The 22,491-nt window shown below is 38.9% G+C and overlaps 1 protein-coding gene across 10 annotated transcripts in view; it reads left to right on the top strand.

The window, feature by feature from the left end:
• The window catches only part of LOC126254530 (C-Jun-amino-terminal kinase-interacting protein 4), a 263,338-nt gene extending 244,789 nt beyond the window's left edge, over window positions 1-18,549 (top strand). For 9 of the 10 annotated variants that reach the window (XM_049955327.1, XM_049955319.1, XM_049955323.1 and 6 more), the window contains one exon: window positions 17,890-18,549. In XM_049955327.1, the coding sequence (XP_049811284.1) occupies window positions 17,890-18,017 (128 nt within the window). In that variant the 3' untranslated portion in view covers window positions 18,018-18,549. The remainder of the gene's footprint in view (window positions 1-17,889) is intronic. The other variant, XM_049955325.1, reaches the window with a different exon arrangement.
• The last annotated feature ends 3,942 nt before the right edge of the window (window positions 18,550-22,491 follow it).

Raw genomic sequence — 22,491 nt, 5'->3', positions numbered from 1 at the left:
ATGTAGTAATTTATCTTTTGTACTGACATAGTGAGTTTGTTAGGCCATTGTACTTGATTGTCTAAAAATTTGATAGAATTGTGAGGTGGCAAATATTGCATTTATTATATATGTATTACAAAAATCAATACAGTGATGAGCTCACTTGGGACATGGAACATGTAATGATTACAGCTACAAATATTTAGTTGTAAATCACATATCTGTTATACATTTAACCAAACTACTGTAGAATATACTTTTGGAATACAGACAATAATAAATGACTATTACCTTCACATTTAAAGTATAATACAAGTGACATTTTGACAGATCTAGTTTTTGTCATACCAAACTGTTGGTATCTAAAAGTTTCAGAACTCCTAGAACATTAGCCGCCTGACAAATACTCGCGCATGATCTTGAAATTTAGCTGTAAGACAAAACATAAATTCTGACATCACAGGAAGGAAAGAACTTAATTTCATGCACAAGGAAAAAACAAATACTCTCATTTGGAAACTAGTACTTCTTAGCTACTGAGAAGTTAACAGCCATATGTGAACTATCAAAAAAATTAGAAAGAAATGTTTCTAAAAATGGCAGTCGCGATAAGTCACATTAGTCAAGGAATGCTAAACCAATGAAATCACTCCGCCTCTGGCGGATGGTACGAGAACTCTTTGACATTTTGCACATGTATATCATGAGACAACAACTAGCAATTTTGTTGCTACAGCAGCCCCCTCCAGGAAAGTGGAGTGTTTTCGAAGTAGTGCACTGGAAAATGGACCCAATGTCCTGATACTGTCGTACGGCTGATTGTGCTGGCTGGTGGTATAGCCAGTGTTGAGGCTAGTGCTGGTGTTGATGCCAGTGCTGCTACAGGTGTTACAGTAGATGAGTGCCTTGGTACAACAGTAGCTTTGACTTCGAATATTTATGCAGGCTTCAATCAGTCCACCCAGATTGTACAAGGCTTCTTGTTGACATGGCACTGATGGTTCTTTTGTTTCTGCCAATTATGTGGTGAGGGCCAGTCCATTGAGGTTTCAGTGCTGGCGTCACTCCATCTGCACATAACATGACATGTGTGCACCATTGTAGCTTGTGGTGAACGTAGGTGGGCAAAGTGCCATGTCTTGATGCTTGATGAGGTCAGATTTGAATGATTCGTTCCCTGAGGTGAGAAATGAAATCTACGTGGTTGATGTTATCTATGTGGCCTGCATGTGGATAAACAAATTTACCTGGTAGTCACAGTGTTCTACGTGAACTAGCTCAGCTGGTGGAGATTCCAGGTCCTATGCTACAGAATTTATTAATCTATGTGAACAAGTTGGATTCAGATTGATGTCCGTGGTCTGTTGTGACATCCAGAGGGCAGCCAAAATGTGCTACCCATGTTTACATGAAGGCAGACGCTGAAGAGTCTGCTGAAATGGTATCTAAGGCTGTGCTTAGAGTCATCTGGTGAAGCAGTTGATCATCATCACTGTGTACCACTAGCCATTGGGTGGAGGCTAAGGGCAAAGGGCCTGCCACATCAATATGGATGTTTGTGAAGTAAGCAGTTGTATCCAGAAAGTCACCTATTGGTGTAGGCACATGGCGATGAACTCTGCTGAAGTGACACTTAATCCATGCATCTGTCTGTTCCTGCCAGTTGTTGTGGATACCCAGCCACATATAATGGTTGGAGACTAGGCAAGTTGGTGGTTGGTCTCCAGGATGGCACAGCTTATGTAAGCTGTCAAACACACGTCTTCAAAATACATAAGGCGGAAAAGGAAGTGGTTTACCATTGGACATGTCACAACGTAGTTTGACGTCAGCTCCAGGATCATCAGCTAAGTGGAGGTCTAATGCTGAAGATGAATCCTCGAGCATACTGTCTAGTCCTTGATCAGTCCATTGCACTTCTGCAAGTTGAGTGAAGTCAATCAACTATGACTGTGAGGCACTTCTAATACAAGAAAGGTAGTCAGCTACGATATTTTTGGTCCCAGAAATGGGCCTCACATCCATGCCAAATTGGCCTGTTTAGACCAGCTGATTGTGCTGCTGAGGTGAACAGTTGGTGGTGTTTTGGTGAAAGGCTATGTCATCGGCTTGTGATCAGTATAAATGGGTGACTCTGTAACTTCAAGCTGTGATCTGAAATTTTTAATGGCCTCGTTGATTGCCAGAAGCTCTCTATAGTAGGCACTCCATTTTCATTGCAATGGCAAAAGTTTGTTAGAAAAAAGCCAGCAGGTGCCATGCATCATAGCTTCACTGCCTGGTTTGTGTCTATCAGTAACCCCAAGGTTGCATTTGGATCAGGATGTGCGAGTAATGCAGCAGCATCTGCTATGCTTTGTTTTGCTGCCTTAAAAGCAGAGATTTGCTATCCGACCATGGACTGGTTGAATTGCCTTTTGCTCTTTGGGCAAGTGAACACAGCCATTAATGGTTCCTGCGATTTGGCTGCATGCGGCAGATTTTGGCGCTAATAATTAAGCTTGCCCAGAAACCGTCACAGTTCTTTGAAAGTGTTTGGTCGTGCGAGTAGTAAAGTAACCTCGACTTTCTCAGGTAATGGTAGTGAACCTGATGAAGAGATTTAATGGCCCTGAAAGTCGATCTCTGTCTCACCAAAAAGGCATTTACAGGTATTCAAGAGTATGCTGTACTGCTGTAATAATTGAAATACCTCAGTTAGATGCTGCTACTGCTGCTGCTGGTGGTGTTCTGGTGAGGCTGTGAAAACTGGAATGTCGTCCAGCTATGCAAAACAATGTGGGAGTCCTTTTAAGACAGTCTGTTAACCTTTGCCATGTTTGTACAGCATTATGAAGGCCAGACGTCATGAAAGGACTGTCAAATATATGAGATAGTGGGATTAAACTATACATATTGGTTATTCTTCCCTCAAACATAGCTAGTTTCAGAGCTGGCAGAATTGTTATGCCCAAGGCTTGACAATACAACTTACATTGCAAAAGGATTCTGGAACAAAATAAAGACTAAAGTTATTTTTATCAACCTGACCTCGACACACCATACCATATGGTTTCAGGTACTCGTGGCCGAGCTAATGAGGATCATCAGTTGAAAGCTGACATATTTATCTAGAAATTTGGTGACTGGTAGAAAAGTCAGAACTGTATTTAATGGAAAGGCCAATAATTGGTGTAATACAATGACCTGGACATTGCAGGCAGTTCAAAAGCTTTGAGGAAAGTAGTCAGCCTTAACAATGACCTAGAGATAATATCTAAATATTAAACCAAGTGACACTTGCATTTCAGTGCAAATAACACATTTGGTAAAGGGACACCTACCCTTACTAACAGAGATAAAGAAAGAATTCTAACAGTGTCAATGAAGAATTGACAAACCAAAATATCTTGTAATAATGCTGGATCATACAATTTCATATATTCCACATGGATGGGTTGAAGCAGAAATTGAAAAACTGTAATGTTGTATTGGTTAAATGACATGTATATCATAGGGCTCTGATTTAGACACATTAATGACCTCAGTAATGACACTAGTACATGGAGTGGCAGACATTTGCGCACCTATTTGTTACCGCAGTGCTTATATGACTAGAATGGATGCCTAATTACGGGAGATAATGAGACTTTTGGGAATACTTAGGCATACACAATGTGTTCATCTTCTACTGCTGCCACACATTGAATGTCCTGATGTTAGAAAAGCCTTAAGACAGCTAAGGAGTACAATAAAATTAAGAACTTCCCAGATACTTCCCATACATTAGTGTCTCACAGCTACTAACTGCCTCAAATCCAGGAAACTGTTTTGGCAGACAGGCAAAACACTAAATAATTTCAACCCAAGAGGAGAACTTAAAATGATCTGAGGAACACCCATACTGTCTTGTACCTGGTCCAGCTTATGATACAGAAGGCTTCTGTATCACTAGGAAACTGTGTTTACTGACTGGACAAAGTGAAGACAGGATCGGACTGATACAATCAAATGATGACTTTGTGGGAAGTTACAGGATAATCCTGTATTTGTGTAGAGACAAGTGCTCTCTGTAATACTATCCGGATCATAGCACTCATGGGGTAGATAAAAACTGCCCCACTGGACTAGCTGGAAAAATTAGTACAACAATGTAGAACAAGAGGATCTTTATCATTTAATTGATTTAATTTATGCTTTCTGTGATATATGAGTGTTTTTGTGAATCTGGGCAAGTGGATTTTTTTAAAAAAAAGGTAGTGAAGGTTCTGAATTGTATGGTCACTTAATATTTGTCAGTCACACTTATGAAACTAGTAATATGAACCCTGTTCCATATATCAAATCTCCCCCACCCCCACCCCCCTTGTCCCATCTCCCTCCCCCTTCCTCCCTCACCCTCCAATTTCCTGTAATGCAAACATTTTCAGTTTTAAAAACAATTACAGTATATAATATAATGGCCTGGTGCTTCCTGTCAGAAGATTCAAGTGGCATCCTGGAGATATTTTCACTGGTGGCTCAGAAGTCCGATGCGAGAGCTGACTTGGCCCCCACAAGCGAGCCAAATATGAGTCGCTCCAGGAGGGGGGTTAGTCAGAATCTCATGTCTGCGTGATTGTTTTGCAGCTAAGTTGTTTAGCCATACTTGGTCATGCATCTTGCTTCCGTCTGCAGTCAGTTTCCTCCATTTGCTGCAATTAAATATGTGCACATATCATGCTTTACGCAATCACTAAAGTGTAGTGAAGGTCTTCCACGAGGTCTCTTTTCTCGTGCTATTTCACTGAGTAATGTGCACCGGGGCAGACACAAGTGGTCCATACAATGCTTATGTCCTAACCACCGCAGGCGACATTGCTTAAGCGTGGCAGTGATACTCTGTTGTTTTGTAGTTTTCAGAACCATATCATTTGTCACATGATCCTTCCATGATATTCCCAAGATGCTCTGTAAGCACCGCAGGTAAAAGACCTTGAGCTTTCATTCCCATTTGGCATACGACGTCCAACTCTCTGGCATACGACGTCCAACTCTCAGCTCGATACAAGAGAGTACTCAGCACACGATTGATACACAAATTATTTTTGTCAACAATGTAAGATGTTTGTTGTCTGTGGATCTGTGTATCCTTGTGCCATGACAACCATCTTCTTCATGTTTATAAACATGGAAAAGAGCCTTGCATGCAGTAGAGAATTCATCCACAAGCTCTTGCAGATCATCTTGAATATGTGCTATAAATGCAGCATCGTCAGCAAATAAAAGGCTATTTACAAGAAAGTCTTCTTGGAAGTGCTTGAATCTGAATAGAGAAATGTTGTAGAGCTTCCCATCAGCTCTGGTATACAGATGAACGCCCCAGGTTAGTTTCACCAAAAGCGACTTTGAGGAGTGCTGAGAAAAAAATATTGAACCGAGTGGGAGCCAATATGCACCCTTGACGAACCCCTCTTTTCACAGCAAATGGGTCAAATGCGACTCTGTTGAAGACCACAGCACCTTCCATATTTTCTTGAAAAGCCTTGATCATCTTTAAGAGCTTTGGAGGACATGCTATCTTCAAAAGTACTGCATACAATCCTTCCCTGCTAACTGTGTTGAAAGCCTTGTTTAGGTCAATAAAGGCAATGAACAGAGGGGTTTCCTGCTCACGGCACTTTCCCTGAATTTACCGGAGTGTGAAGATCATATCAACTGTAGATCTTTGAGGACAAGCTTCTGAAGTCTGCCTAATACCACACAGGCAAATGTTTTTCCAGGTATACTCAGAAGTGAGATTCCACGGTGACTGTTGCAATCACCACAATCACCTTTACCTTTGTATAAAGTAACAATATTGGCATCGTGCATGTCTTGCGGCACAGTACCCTCACCGCAACATTTCAGTAAGAGGTTGAAAAGCAGTGGAAAAATTGGCTTAAATTTTACAATTTCTGTGGAGTTGTTTGTCTTTGCCAGGGCACTTCCCACATTTGAGCTGTGCAATTGCTCTTTGAAGCTCCTCCATAGTAGGTGTGGCATCCAACATAGTAGGCGTGGCATTCAAGCCATGGTAAGGTGTCATCTGCGGAATTTCATCCATTGCGTTTGGACTAACATTGATGGGATGTGAGTAGACACTGAAGTAATGTTCTACCCAACAGTGCAATTGATGATTTCGATCTGTGATGACTTTTCCATCTATTTCCTTTAGTGGTACGCTCTTCTTTGGAAAGGCTCCAATGGCCGGTTTGATGCCCAAGTACACACCACCAATGTCGCCAGCATTGAAACACTCCTGTATGCCAGTGCAAAGTTGCTCCCAACTGGAACTGATGCAGTTGCGGACAGTTGCTTAGCTCCCTGCATATAGAATTGCATTGGTTTTTATGCCAGATGACAGTGTCCTGACGCTTAGCCTCAAGGAGAGGTTTCAGGCCTTCCACGTTCTCGATGAACCAATCCTGGTATTTTGCTTCCAGATTACCAAACACATTTTCAGTTATAACGGTAAGAAGCGATTTTATCTTGGTGCCAGTCTTCAGAAATATGAGCGGCTGGGTCCCAGGGAGCCGTCTCTTTTCATATCTTGTTACTAAATAATTCTACTGCAGCAGTGTTTCTTGTTTGGCAAAGATTAATTTTTGTTTCGAAGGTGTTCTGGCTGAGTGGAACTTTTTAGTCACAAGGCATACTTTTGTCGCTACTAGTGCATGATCCATGTCATAGTCGGTACTAAGGAAAGAATGTGTATGAAGAAAGTAACACAAATCTTTCCTTTTAGTTAGAATAAGATCTAATTGGTGCAAATGTTTTGAGTGGGGGTGCATCCAGGAAACCTTGTGGTTCAGCTTGCCTTGGTGATACACAACTGATACTTTGCACAGAATTCAAGCAACTGTAGACCATTTTCATTCATCTTACCCACTCCATGTTTGCGTAGACAGCCAGGCCAGATCACAAAATCAACTACCAATACAAGCATTGAAATCGCCAAGGATGCTTAGACGGTCCCCAGAGTGCACTCCTTGTACCACATCACTGAGTTGTTCATAAAACTGATCCTTGGCATCTGCAGCTGAGGTAAGTGTTGGTGCAGATACAGATATCTGCATTCTGAGATCCCAATCCTGTTTTTGATACAACACAGCAAGTTATTGCGGACAGCAAAACCGATTCCATGCTGTCTGGGGCTAGAAGCATCTTTGTACTTCCAGAAAAAAATGTAGTTTTTTCCCCATATTGAGCCTTCTTCTGGTAGCCTGGTTTCCTGCAGCTCTGTTATAGCAATATTGAGTCTGTCTAGCTGTAAGTCGATAGCAGCTGTTTTGTGTAGCTCTTGTGAGCTTCTACAGGTGTCTGGTAAGCTTTGCAGCATAGTGTGGATGTTCCATGTACCTATGTGTAATGAAATATCTTTACTTTTTATTTCATTTTTTATTTTTGTAGCAGTGGGTGTCAATATTATGATGATGACTTCTAGCAGTGCTAGTGTTCCATACACCCAATGGAACAATCGGCACCAGGATGAGCCAGTACATAACTGACGGGGGGCTGTCCAGCTTGAAGTGGGCACTGACTGGCCAGTGGACCTATGATGGGCCCTCCCACTGTCAATAGCGAATCCTGGCGCCCACTCCTATACCCATTTGAGCGGGCTTATGACCAGTAACTTCCGCTATCCATGTTGTTTTCCCATGGATGGAGTGTCCCCTCCGTGGATGCTACTGCGCCTGGGGCACAGATTTTAGTTGATGCCAAGCTTGCCCACTACTCGTGCCACCCATTCGGCCTAGCTTACTGGTTCCACAGGAGCGAAAATATACAACGTGTGGAGTCAGGTTGGCTGCAGGCAATTGCCGCTCATTTCCGTTTGGACCGTACTTGCGCCTAACGGAAGTGCCGATTCTGGGTTGCAGTTTGGAGTTGTCCCTTTCCTATACAGGTGGCATGGCAGTGTTACCAGAGTCCATATCTCCGAAGACAAGAGATGGGAAACAGGATAGGATAAGAGGAAAGAAAGGGCTTTGTGGGACACACTTTGTCTGGCTCCTCTGCAAAGGCCCATCCGGCTTGGAAGACCCTGCCAGTGGCTATGCTGCTGCCGGCATGGCCCTCTGCTTTCCTGGAGCATGCAAACCCTCTTGCCCGCATGGACAGTGCTACTCTAATGCGGTGTCTCCTGAGAGGGATGATTACAGTAGAACCTCGCTAATCCATCCCATACAGCACAAGGAGCATGGTCAGAATGCAAAAAATGGTCGGATTATCAGGGGAACACTTTTATTGAACCATAGCACCACATTATAGTACAGCACAACTTTAATGTTCAACTGGAAATACTGTCTGAAATATTGTTCGATGTTGAAGCAGTAACAAAACAAAAAGAAAACATTCAAACACTAAAAAAAAACTTACACCAAAGTTTAATATACAGTAGCTTTTTTACCGTACTGTGAGTGAAAATTTAGTATCTGTACATACGTTATTACAGTACTGCATTGACGCACAACTGATTTGCACTTAACTGTTTAAAACATGAGAAATCACATGGTAAAAAATATGTTCTGGTCTTAAGCAGGACGAAAAAATTCAGTAATGTCGTTTTGCTTAGCAGACAACAACTTTGATTTTGCCACTGTGTTCTGCCATTTCCTAATTCACACAATGTCTATTGGTGGTTCTTGTTCTCATCAGTTGTTAGATTTACTGCTTCAATGAATTGGTCGTCAGTTAATTCCACTCACTCATTTCACTGGACTCAATGTCTGCTTGTGAAGACAGCATCACATGTTTACATTTAGTTGACACAATAATTTAGTTTTACGCACTTTAATTAGCTAGAAGAATATTGTCACTAATTTATAAAAAATGTGTATGCAGTAACACTTAATGATCAATTTAGAAACAAGTTATTTCATACTAAATGTGACTGAACAATTGGACGTAGCAGCAGTCAACTTTTTACTGGTCCATGTCGCAGACGATGAGCTATCGACAAGTCCCATCCCGACTGTGGCAGCAGTCCGTGTAGGTAAACAAACACAGGAAATGGAATGGTCAGACTAAGTGGGGAGTCGGACCATCTGAGGTCAGATCAGCAAGGTTCTACAGTAAATAAAGTAGTTCTGTAGTCAGTTCAGCTGTATAGTTCCATTTTCATGATTTATTAAAAAATTAGTCACTAACAGACAACAGAATTCATCATGATATGATAAACAACAGAGCATTCGAAACGAATGCATCAGTAGTGTGAAGCCACTCTAAAGAAGTGGTACTAACATGGTGTGAACAGATATCAGTACTGTTGTTATAGAATGAATGGGAACATGAAACTGGTGCCGTAATACATTAAATTACCGTGTGTTCAATTAAGAACTCTGGAGTCCAACAGTCTATCTGTGTCTTCTTTGCCTACAGTGCAGATTTTGATTCGTCCTGCTTGCATGTATGTAGTATTAACTGGGCTTCCATGAGATATTTCGTTTTTCCTATTTACAATAGTCCAGAACTGTTTATCATGGTGTTTCTCAGCATACAGCCTACATAAAAGGCCATTGTTTCCTGTGACCTTGATTCCAAAATATTTGTGATAACAGCACTAAAACTTTAGATTACAAAAAAATTTGTAGAAGAAAAATAGTTTGGTCCAAGAATTACAGAGAAGTTGTTGGAAAACACTCATGGCAAGGAGATGAAATACGAAGATCCAAAACCAAGCAAGGAATAACAATAATAATGTTTAAGAAATGTGTTTGCTAATGGAGAAAACGATATGAATACCTAAATAATAGGTTCATTCAAAGGAACAAAGACCTGCAGCGATAAAGATAATGGGTGCATGGTAATGAAAAATAGCGATTGATAAGTGAGCTAATATAAGCATTCTTTATACTTTCTCCTTAGTCTGTAGCAAGATATTGTTTGATATTCAAAGATGCATGCAATTGAAGAGTAACCAAGTTAAAGATCAATAAGTAATGGTAAGAACAACAAGAGGACTTCAAAGTTTTTGACACAAGGAAAATGGACTTGACAAATGCTGCCTCAATTTCTTAATTTATGCAGATCTGGTGATAAATGCTTAAAACTATGTGTGAGTCTAAGAATAAGAAAAAATATAAATTATATTAAAAATTGATCATTAAAACAAAGTGATGAAGGCTCTTAAATTAAAAATCATAAATAATTTAAATCAAATAACACAGTAATAGTGAATGCACAACAAATACATATAATTGAGTCTTTCTGGTATATATTATAATGGAAATGCTACTAGAATGATAAACAGCTAATACTGTCATCAGGCTGAAGTTCATTTTTAACACCAACCTGCTTTACTAGGCATGTTCATATAGAAGGTGGTATCAAAGACTAAGGATAGTTCTGCATCACGAAGTTACAAAAGCTTCATGGATAAAAGTGTGAAAAAAGTGTTGAGTGAAGTAGTTACGAATATCTGAAGAATTCTCTTTATTTATCTATCAGAGGATATGTAGATATTGTTTTCATTGTCAGGTCATGTGCTAATTTCTGTTTGGCATTTGCTCTCACACACACACTAATTACAAATGCAAAAAGAACTCATTGTAATGCTTCTTTCATTGTGCACAATTTTATAAATTACATTTGTAATTATGTTTATGCTACTCTTTAAAAATAAATAATATCTACAGTGTACTTTTATATGATTATGACACTAATTCATAAATAAAAGATGCACTTACTTGTACTGTTTAACTAATGTGGTTACAGAATTGTATGGATTCTGTTGCCTATGTCACAATTTTTAAACACTAATCCAGTATGTTTTGATTATCTTAAGGATGTATAGATGTAGGTTCTGTAATGTGACTTGCATACCAAAATAACCATCCTTTGCTTAAAAAAGTTTTATCAAGTGTCAGTAATACATACCAGTGAACTATTAGGAAAGCTAATTGAATTGATAACTCAAATTGGGGAAAAAATTATTTCATTGTCTTAGCTTTGCCAAGAATAGCTGCTAAGGTGACCATGAAATAAGTCAAATGTTTGTATGACTCTATAATGCACAAATTATATAAACTTCCTCAACCATTCAAAATAACAAGTGCACTGTGGAGAAGTTAGTAAAAAAATAAATTAAAGAATATTACAAGACCATGAGTAAGTGGATAAGGACATAATTGTTTGTTTTGGATATTCGTGGTGTATCTAACAAGAAATGACAATGACATTATCCATACCACACTTGTTTCCATTTTCACTGCTCATCGTTGAGTCAAATGGGACGTTGTTGAAGGCACTGGCATTACAGAAGTCATAAGAAATCACTACCGGTAAATCTAATTCAGTGCAGGCTAATGTCATTATAGTTCATCAAATAGGTAATGACTGCTTCCTGCCCTGTCCCTTGTCAAATCTGAGCTCCACTACTAATTCCGTGTTGTGATGAGAATTAAACTATAACCTCCTGCTAGTATTAAGCAATGGAAAATCCAGGATGGAATGTAACAATATTATGAAAAGGGTAGCTACTCACCATATAGTGGAGATGCTGAGTTGTAGAGAGGCACAACAAAAAGATGGTTGGAAAGGTAGCTTCCAGAAAACAAGGCCTTTGTCAAGAATAACCCCCCCCCCCCCCCCCCAACACACACACACACACACACACACACACACACACACACACACACACACACACACACAAATGCAAATGCAAATGCAACTCTCACACGCATAACTACAGTCTTTGGCAGCTACAGCCAGACCGTGTGTGTGTGTGTGTGTGTGTGTGTGTGTGTGTGTATTTTGTCTATTTTTGACAAAGGCCTTGCTGACCGAAAGCTGACTTCCTGACTGTCTGTTTGTTGTCCTTTCTGCGACTCAGCATCTCCGCTGTTTAATGAGTAGCAACTATCCTTTTCATAATACTCATACTATTAGTAAATACATTAATCATCAGAGAAAATCTGGAAACTTTTGCATTAACATTTGCAGCTTGACAGAATGCTCTCGTATGAGTTATTTCTTCTTTTATTTTTAGTTATTTTTTATCATTTCTCCTAGTCTAAATGGATGACCAAGGAGTTATTTTGTGAAAGATGGGATTACTGTGACATTTGCCACAATATTTTTTTCAACTTGGTGCGAGGATGTTGTGAAAAGTGATGCCTCCAAATTTTTATGTGAAAACTCTTAGAGCTTTCCAAATTTCCCACTACAAGAAATCAATTTGTTGATAACATCACTGTACCGTGTTTGACTTTGTTGATGAAGCCACAACCTCACATTTCCTTCCTTCACTATCAAAGTCCTTGAAGGTGTTTTTTTAAGTTTAGGAGACAGATCAAAATCAGATGGGGTCCCAGTTTGGGCTGTATTAAGGATGATTGACGACAGCAAACCCAAGGTGTCTGATTGTTTCAGATGTTGCAGCATTTATATGTGGGGTTGGCATTGTCTTGCTGAAGTAGGAGAGGGGTGCTTCATATATTGACAAATTCTTTGAATTAATGCTTTCAGTATTCAGAGGATCTCGCTGTACACTGACATTGTTATGGTACACATTGCCATGTTACATGCTACCATTTGGAGCACTTTAGCCACAGAGGGGCGGCAAAGTGGGAAGGATGACCATGCACATGGCATGTAATACCTCAACTGATCTTGAGAACAGAATAGAAAATTTGGAGGTATTACTTTTCAACTTGGGCTCGCATAAAGTCTTAATATTGTCCCAAGTGAAATGTGGTTTGACTTACTGGTCAAGAATTCTTAACATTTCAGAAGTTCATTTATTACCAGAGGCATTCATTTACATAATCGGCTACTCATCGCAACTAGCAAAAAGTCAGCTTTATTATTGTGTAATCACAGAGGTACTTAAAAAACTCACTATCTGATCTCATAACAAATACAAACAAATTAATCAGTACGTATTAGTACAGGTAAAAAATAATGTACTTATTGATGAGGGTAATTGCATGGAAAATACTAAAAGGGCAATAAGTATCCTATTCTGTTCTTGTGGAACTTACTAGTAAATGACAGAAAAATAAAATGGGCACATGAAAATATTAAGTGAAGATCAAATCCTGCAGAATGCGGCAGTAAATTGGAAGAGGACTGACTGAACAGAAGGATGGTGGAATGGGCTACGTAGAATTTTTGGAAGAAATGGCGAAGAATTGAGGGGAATGGCTGTGGCATAGAATGAATGGAAGGTACATTAAGAGAGTAAACAACCTGTCTGGAAAAAATGTGTGTAGAACTGTAGTTATGTAAGTGAGCACCATTTGAAAATGCAGATAACTACAGAATTTTATGTCTGTGCTGACTTCTATCTGTTTCAAATGTGTAAGCTTGCCAAGAAATTCATAAAGTAAGATTTCTTCCCAAATAACAAATAAAATGCTCTTTCATTTGTGGTGCAGGTTTCTGCTTATGACTCTAGCTGTAGAGAGACAGTGGCTGATTTTTAAATTTTTTTAACAGAAATTTTTTATCTATTTTAAAAGTTTTCTTTTGTATCTGTTAAAAACAATACACAGGAAAAAAATTAAAAAGTCATCTGTGAGTTTATTAAACTTTTTTCTTCTTACGAAGGTACCATTTGGTACTTCATTACTTTCTGGGCTAGATTCTGTTGTCTGTAATTCTGCACACATCTACTGCTTTTTCCTTCATGTAGTGACTCAGAAGTCTTCAAATGGTGTATTTATAATATTGCAAGAATAAATAGTGCACGATAGTCAAATAGTAGTGGTGTTTGATGCACTTTTTGCTTAGGTGTTACTACAGTTTTCATTTAGTGGTTTTAAATTTTCAGATCTGACTAAGAGGGAACTGTGATCTAAAAAATTCAGTATTTGAATTTTATTCTTCAAAAATGAAAAACAAGTCACAGTATTGTTTGTAAATTGTTATTATTCTTGAACATAACAGTTTACTGGATGGGCATCCATAGCCAAACTTTACCACATTGAGTAGAAACTGCTGCAGCTGTTGTAAACCCTTTATTAAAGGCGTGACCAGTTTTGTAATTTTAATTCACATCATTAGATACAAATCTGAGTGAGAAGAAGAAAGACCGTTAACAATTTTACACAAAGGCCATATGGCAGAGCCAAAAAGTGTCCGAAAGACTGAGTGCATGTGTTAATTAGTCAAACCACTTTGTCTGATCTCAACCCTTCTTGGGAAATTTTGCAAAAAGCAATAGTCATGGAATTAAAAAATGTGGCATGAAACTGGAACCTATGAATAAATGAAATGAGAGAAAAAAGATTGTAAAATGCACTTTAAAGGTAGTGGTATTGGGATAAGTATAGAGTAAATAACAGTACCTCGCCTGAAGCCACACTGGGATGGCATGGTGCCGGGATGGAACTCTGCGAGTGCCACGCACAAACTGACTGGCTATTAAAATGTAGGTCCTGAGGGAAGCAGCGCATGTGTGGAAGTGTGAATAACCTCCTACAAACTTTAAGGAAATAGTTGAGAACCGGACATACAAAAATAAACATGCTAATAAAACTAGTAACTGTCAATTTGGAATCAAATTTAAATTAGCAAATCTTATTCGTGAAATGCTCACAGACACCAAATCAAAAGTAAAGTTTCGGGGTGAAATATCAAAAGCATTCAACATAAAAACAGGTGTAAGGCAAGGTGATGTCCTGTCTCCACCCCTCTTTAACTGTGTACTAGAGAAAATAGTAAGAGAATGGAAATAGAAGCTAAAAGAACAGAAGCTATCACCAGTCAGACTAGGAACTAAAAACAAAGGAACTGAAATTCACTGTTTAGCTTTTGTGGATGATTTTGCCATTCTTTCTGAAAAACCTAACAAATGCTGGAATACAAATCAATCTCTTAGAAGAAATAGCCAACAAAACAAGTTTAAGGATATCTGTAGAAAAACAAAAGTTATGACAAATATAAAAAATGCTGCAGAATCCCTAGCAACAGATATTGGCCAGATAAAGAGGGTAAATAAATTTAAATATTTGGGAGAAATTGTCCAAGAAAATGACTTAGAAAAATTTGCTGTAGAAGAAAGAGTACATAAAATGGAGAGAGCTTATGGAGTAACTAGGTATGTCTACAACAAAAGGTGTCTGTCTAAAAATTTGAATATACAGCACTACAACATAGTAGTACAACCAGAATGTTTTTATGCAAGTGAATGTTTAGTACTGAACTACAAATTACACAAACTTGAAGTCCTAGAAAGAAAAATCATTCGAAAAATATTTGGGCTGCCAAAAAATGCAGAGGTATGGAAATTAAGAAACAATGAAGAACTTTATTGCAACATAGAAAACATAAATGAAACGCTATGAAAGAGGCAACTGCTATTTTTTGGACAATTATACAGAATGAACAGCAACAGGTTAACCGAACAGATTTTTAAATATCTTTGGAAGGAGAAGTCAACAATAGCCTGGATTCAAGAAGTTAGGAAAGATTTGGAAAGAAGCAACATAAGTGAAAAAGATGCAATAGAAAGAGAGAGTTTCAAGAGGAAAGTGTTAAAAATGGAAGGATTCCACCAAGGCAACAGGGAGAAGAAGACAGAGTCAAAATGGCCCGAGGAGAGAAATAGGGTTCATAGTGAAAAGATGAAAGAATACTGGAGGAAAAAGAAAGAACAACAAAGAAGGAAGCATTGAAATTGGTGTGTGATCCTTAGATGACCCAAACAAAGAAAGAAAGAGAAGTAACTGTCAAGTGATGTGGGTCATTTAGAAACATAACATTTAGCCACTTCTGTATTTGAAGTTGTACTGTTCATCCTGCAGCTATATATTGGATTTTGCATTCTTGCATCATATGAATTCTGTTAAAGAATTATAAAGTAGTTGCAAGTAGAAAAAGGTAGAACATTTGCAACATTGTTTGTTTTGGGTTGGAGGGGGTATAGACAGTCAGTCTTGTGAAGTAATTATGAACACAATTTTCAGAAAATTGTCTTGAGGAGCTAGTTCAACAAACCACATGCAGTGGAAATATTTTAGACCTTGTAGCTGGAAACAGGCCTCACCTTATAGTGTCAGTGTAGAGACAGGGTTATTGATCACAGTATATAGTTATGATTGTTACCAAAGTTAATAAATCTGTCAAGGGGGCTTGGAGAGTTTTTAAGGTGAGAAGAGCAGATAAGCAGTTGTTAGCCTCCTTAGTAGACAATGGACATCATTTGGTTCTGACATGATTGACATAGAGGTATTGTGGGCAAAGTTTAAACTGGTTGTAAATTACACTCTGGAGAACTATGTTACGAGTGATTGGAGTAAGGCAGGAAAGACCCATGGCTTAATAACAAACTTTGTGAAAATGCTGAGGAAGCATAGATTGTTGGGCTATCAGTTCAAGAAAGAACATGTGGCTATAAAAAGTTTGATGATGTGCGAAATGTACAACTTTCGTGATCATAGCTTAACAAAAGATCTTGCTGAGCACCAGAGAAAATTCTGGTTCTGTCTAAAGGGGGTTGAAGGCATCTATCTAATCATTTGTCAGCCAATTTGGTGTGGCAATAGAAGACCTCAAAAGGAAAACTGAAGTTTTTTTTCAAAAAATCACGCACGCAGGAGTATCCACAGATATATCATCATTTGACCATCACACAGACTCTTGCATAAATGATGTAGAAATAGGCATCCCTGGCGCTGAGAAGCAGTTGGGAGAGTCAAAAATAAATATGTTGCCAGATCCATATGGAATCCAGGTTCAGTTTTACAGAGAGTATTCTTCAGCTTTGGCCCTTTACTTAGCTTGCATAATCTCGTGCCCAATGCAAAGTCTCAAGTGACTAGGAGAAAGTGCAGGTGACTCCCATAGGCCCACAAAATTACAGATCATTATCCTTAACATCGTTTTGTTGCCGAATTCTTGGACGTATTCTTGGTTTGAAAACCCTTTATTAAAGGCGTGACCGGTTTTGTAATTTTAATTTACATCATTAAATACAAATCTGAGTGAGAAGAAGAAAGACCGTTAACAATTTTACACAAAGGCCATATGGCAGAGCTTCCATGAAAAGCATCACTAGTGCAGAAATCAGCTTGCCCTTTTCTTACACGATATCCTCCAAACTGTGGATAAAGGACAATGGGCAGATTGCATATTCCTATATCTCTGGAAAGCATGTGACACGGTGCCCCACTGCATACAGAATAGGTTCACAGATATCTGAGTAACATTTCTGAAGTAACAGAACCCAGTACGTTGTCCTGGACAACGAGTGTTAAACAGACAATGTTACTGTCTCATACATCCTGCATACCAGGTTGAACAGCTTTGTCATGGTTGGTTCTCTCAAAGATGTTAGTAATTCCAAATGAGAATTATCTACTGCAGGTGCCTTGTTTCAGCTTAGATATTTTATTTCTGTGTCAAATTATTCTTGTAGTATCACACCCCCAATATCCTTTTCATCCGCTTCTTTGATGATATTTTCTTCAGGTTTATTTTCTTTTACTGCCCATCTTCATAGTCCCCCCACATTTCAATCTCCTTTGTTTAGTAGTAGCTTGCCACCTGCACTCTTGATGCTCATAAAGCTGTGTCCTTTTTTATCCCCTCCAAATATTTCTTTAATTTTTTGGATATGCTTTTCACATAGCTGTGCATGTCTCATTGAAGTTATAGTTAATTACTTTCATCTCATGCTCTAGAATTGTGCATTTCATTGATATCCTGAAGGCAATATTTGATGAAATTGTGTTCTGTGTTTGTGATTACGCTTGTCAAAGTTTCCATCTTTCATTCACAAGGATTTCATTTTATATCTTAGCTTCTATTACTAAAGCTGTTGTTCTGCTGCTTACAATGTCTTTCATCATGTGCAGTACTCAAGCCATCAGATTTTCTTTTACTGCGGTACACTGTTTGTTGTTGTTGTTACTACTACTACTACTACTATTATTATTATTATTATTATTATTATTATTGTAGGTGATGGTGAAGAAGAGGATGGTGAAGGAGAGGGTAGTGAACCAGCAGTAAATCCTCCTGATTCTGATACAGAAGTACGAGGTGAGCGAAGTCACCTGATTGTCTGGCAAGTGGCTATAACTGATTGAGAGTCTGGTGAAATGTGAGCTTTATCTTAACACTGAAAGACACCACTAAAGTTCATTAGAGAAAAATTTAGTCTAAACAGAACACTTTTCTCCAAACGATTGTTGTGATTTGTCTGTAATGCTGACTACAGACAGTGTTTTGTTACTATGGGCAAGGGTTGGATTTAACAGTTATGGAATCTTTGTAATTGCCTTACAGAATGACAGTCGTTCTGTGTTTGATATGTTGTAAAGCTGATGAGATTGCTTTATTTATAGCCCGTGCCCAAATCATTGTTTGGGATAAAGCTATATAAGGTGTCTATGGCTCCTTAGGATGAATTTGTCTCAACATTTGTTTCATTTGTTGTTACTCTTGAGTGCTGTTACATAGGTTTTGTTGTTTATTGTTTGGTAATATAGTTTTAGAGAACATTTTTGAGATAAGCAAGTAAAATGTGTTCTATTTGTTTCATACAATGTGTACAAGTTGTTAATATTTGCATATGTTTATATTTTATTGCTTTTTATAAAACAATAATTGTTTTATTGATCTGTGATGTTTTTGTTTCCTGCTTTTTGTATCATAGAACCTTGATCGTGAAATCTTGCAAAGTTTGGATGTAAAGCTTAAGATTTTATATGAAAATTGTTAACACGAAAATACATGTTGGTGTGTGTGAAAATTGTGATTATGAAAGGTGATTTCTTCTTGAAAGAGTTTCGTTTATGACTCTGTGAAGAAGTTTTAGCTTTTTTCCAGGTAACAAAGATTAATTACTGTTAGACTAACGTTAGCATACTGATTATAATTCAGTTAGCCAATACTGCTTTGTATGACAAGTACAGAACAGCTGTGATCTGCCAAGTAAGTAAATAAATTTCATTTGGTGCTCTGTTGTTGCATCAGACTATTCAGATTTTGAGTAGCATCAATGATGGCAAGTCAAGAGCAGCCCTCAGTTTCCTCCTCCCCCTCACCAACTACTAAAGGCCCAATATACAGAACCTTTGTACAGGAGAGATTTTGAAATAATCACATTAAAATAGTGATTTGCAGTTTTGTGCAATATTGAGAGTTTTCTTTCTCTTTAGGTACTAGTAGATGTATTTTATCTATTGTTTGAGATTTTGTACAGCAGATTCTAGATTTTACATTAATAGATAGGCCTGTCAAATATTTTATGAGAAGTCATATGTGAGTGAACATTTTCTGATATCAGAAATATGAAAGATTTGTATGTATGTGTATGTATGCATGTACGTATGAATGAATGGTATGTTTCCCATTTATCTTGTTAATACAACAAGAGGAAATTTTTATGTAAGAGCTGTATTCAGCTCATGAAATACTAATTCTGTGTACTCTTGCCAAACGTGTGCATCCACACAGAGAGAAATGAAAATGAGCTTCGTGTAATTGTTTAAACGCTGTCTTTTGTATCTTGAGAACGTTTGTCTATGGAATATGTATATTTTGAAATGTTATTGTAAAGATTTGGTTTTATTTATTTATTTATTTATATTAATTTTGCTTTATAACCAAAGAATGAGAATGTTAATAACATGTAGCAGAATGAGCTTTCTCTGAGAGAACTATCATAATAAATAATGAAAAAGATTCCCTTTTTATTTTTCAACTGTTATTTTAATGCCTCATGTGCCGAAGAGGACAGTAGAACAATCATTAGCTTCATTGAAGTGTATCAGCAGAAGACCCACCTTAAACCTTTGGCATGAAGGGCACTGCATTGTATGGGCTCATCATTTGACTCACTGGATGGTAGGCTCGAAATTTATATATATATTTTTTTCAAAAGAGTCATTGCTAGTAATTGTGAGTTTGTGTGGTGAGTTAACAGTAAATCACATAATCATCCATTTTTCCACACATAAAATTGGCTGTCTTCTTACACTATGGACTGAATCCAATAATTTTGTATCAAGGTCAGTTGATGGCTATGCGAGGATCTTGGAGATTACAATAGTCTCTCTCACAGATTACATTTATAAAGACAATGGATTATTCTAGCTTGAAAATGCATATATTGTAAGGGAAGGAATATGGACATTCAAAAGCATTCTGTAGATTTTTGTGCAATATTCCAGTACCTCATTTTCCCAGTGTGACTACAAACGAACATTTACAGGATTTAATGAGTAATACATCCTGTTCTTTATAGAAAGCAGTATGACAGTGTTGCTTTCCAATGTCAAGTTTTGTTTGCACTATTTATTATATGGCGAATACCAATGTCTGTTTCTTTTCAGTGCTTTAAATATTTAGTGTAAATTTTGCTCGTGTTGCTTAACATCACCATGCAGTGGCACTGCACAGAAACAGAAAAAAAAAAAAAAATCTTATGAAGTTACCTCAGATAAGTAAGGTACAAGGACCAAGGGAGTAACACCACATGGCCAAAAACTGGAGCATTGCGATGACTGTGTGCATGTTGGTTATCATTGTGGAAGAATCACTTCTCAGTCTGCCTCAAATGTGGTATTCTTTTTTGACACACAGTTCTACTATAGTCCAAAAAACTTCGAATGAAAATGTGATTGACAGACTGATTGTGATGCAACAAACTCTGAATTCTAGTTCAAATCAACGCATGCTTCCACTTAACACATTAACACTTTTTGGTGGTCATTCACAACCTGAAGCACAAATTACACATGACTTCTAACATTTTAAAATATTCGAATATAATAGAGGGAAACATTCCACGTGGGAAAAATATATCTAAAAACAAATATGATGTGACTTACCAAACGAAAGCGCTGGCAGGTCGATAGACACACAAACAAACACAAACATACACACAAAATTCTAGCTTTTGCAGCCAATGGTTGCTTCGTCAGGAAAGAGGGAAGGAGAGGGAAAGACGAAAGGATGTGGGTTTTAAGGGAGAGGGTAAGGAGTCATTCCAATCCCGGGAGCGGAAAGACTTACCTTAGGGGGAAAAAGGACAGGTATACACTCACACACACACACACACACACACACACACACACACACACACACACACACACACACACACAAACATATCCATCCACACATATACAGACACAAGCAGACATATTCAAAGACAAAGAGTTTGGGCAGAGATGTCAGTCGAGGCGGAAGTGCAGAGGCAAAGATGTTGTTGAATGACAGGTGAGGTATGAGTGGCGGCAATTTGAAATTAGCGGAGATTGAGGCCTGGTGGGTAACGGGAAGAGAGGATATATTGAAGAGCAAGTTCCCATCTCCGGAGTTCGGATAGGTTGGTGTTAGTAGGAAGTATCCAGATAACCCGGACGGTGTAACACTGTGCCAAGACGTGCTGGCCGTGCACCAAGGCATGTTTAGCCACAGGGTGATCCTCATTACCAACAAACACTGTCTGCCTGTGTCCATTCATGCGAATGGACAGTTTGTTGCTGGTCATTCCCACATAGAATGCGTCACAGTGTAGGCAGGTCAGTTGGTAAATCACGTGGGTGCTTTCACACGTGGCTTTGCCTTTGATCGTGTACACCTTCCAGGTGGAGTAGGTAGTGGTGGGAGGGTGCATGGGACAGGTTTTACACCAGGGGTGGTTACAAGGGTAGGAGCCAGAGGGTAGGGAAGGTGGTTTGGGGATTTCATTGGGATGAACTAACAGGTTACGAAGGTTAGGTGGACGGCGGAAAGACACTCTTGGTGGAGTGGGGAGGATTTCATGAAGGATGGATCTCATTTCAGGGCAGGATTTGAGGAAGTCGTATCCCTGCTGGAGAGCCACATTCAGAGTCTGGTCCAGTCCCGGAAAGTATCCTATCACAAGTGGGGCACTTTTGTGGTTCTTCTGTGGGAGGTTCTGGGTTTGAGGGGATGAGGAAGTGGCTCTGGTTATTTGCTTCTAGACCAGGTCGGGAGGGTAGTTGCGGGATGCGAAAGCTGTTGTCAGGTTGTTGATGTAATGGTTCAGGGATTCCAGACTGGAACAGATTCGTTTGCCACGAAGACCTAGGCTGTAGGGAAGGGACCGTTTGATGTGGAATGGGTGGCAGCTGTCATAATGGAGGTACTGTTGCTTGTTGGTGGGTTTGATGTGGACGGACGTGTGAAGCTGGCCATTGGACAGATGGAGGTCAACGTCAAGGAAAGTGGCGTGGGATTTGGAGTAGGACCAGGTGAATCTGATGGAACCAGAGGAGTTGAGGTTGGAGAGGAAATTCTGGAGTTGTTCTTCACTGTGAGTCCAGATCATGAAGATGTCATCAATAAATCTGTACCAAACTTTGGGTTGGCAGGCCTGGGTAACCCATGAATAGGTTGGCGTACGAGGGAGCCATCTTGGTACCCATGGTTGTTCCCTTTAATTGTTGGTATGTCTGGCCTTCAAAAGTGAAGAAGTTGTGGGTCAGGATGAAGCTGGCTAAGGTAATGAGGAAAGAGGTTTTAGGTAGGGTGGCAGGTGATCGGCGTGAAAGGAAGTGCTGCATCGCAGCGAGGGCCTGGACGTGCGGA

The sequence above is a fragment of the Schistocerca nitens genome, chromosome 1 (genome assembly GCF_023898315.1).
Source record: "Schistocerca nitens isolate TAMUIC-IGC-003100 chromosome 1, iqSchNite1.1, whole genome shotgun sequence".
Taxonomy (NCBI): domain Eukaryota; kingdom Metazoa; phylum Arthropoda; class Insecta; order Orthoptera; family Acrididae; genus Schistocerca; species Schistocerca nitens.
Note: the sequence above shows the minus strand (reverse complement) of the source record. Positions and strands in the feature narration are given on the sequence as shown.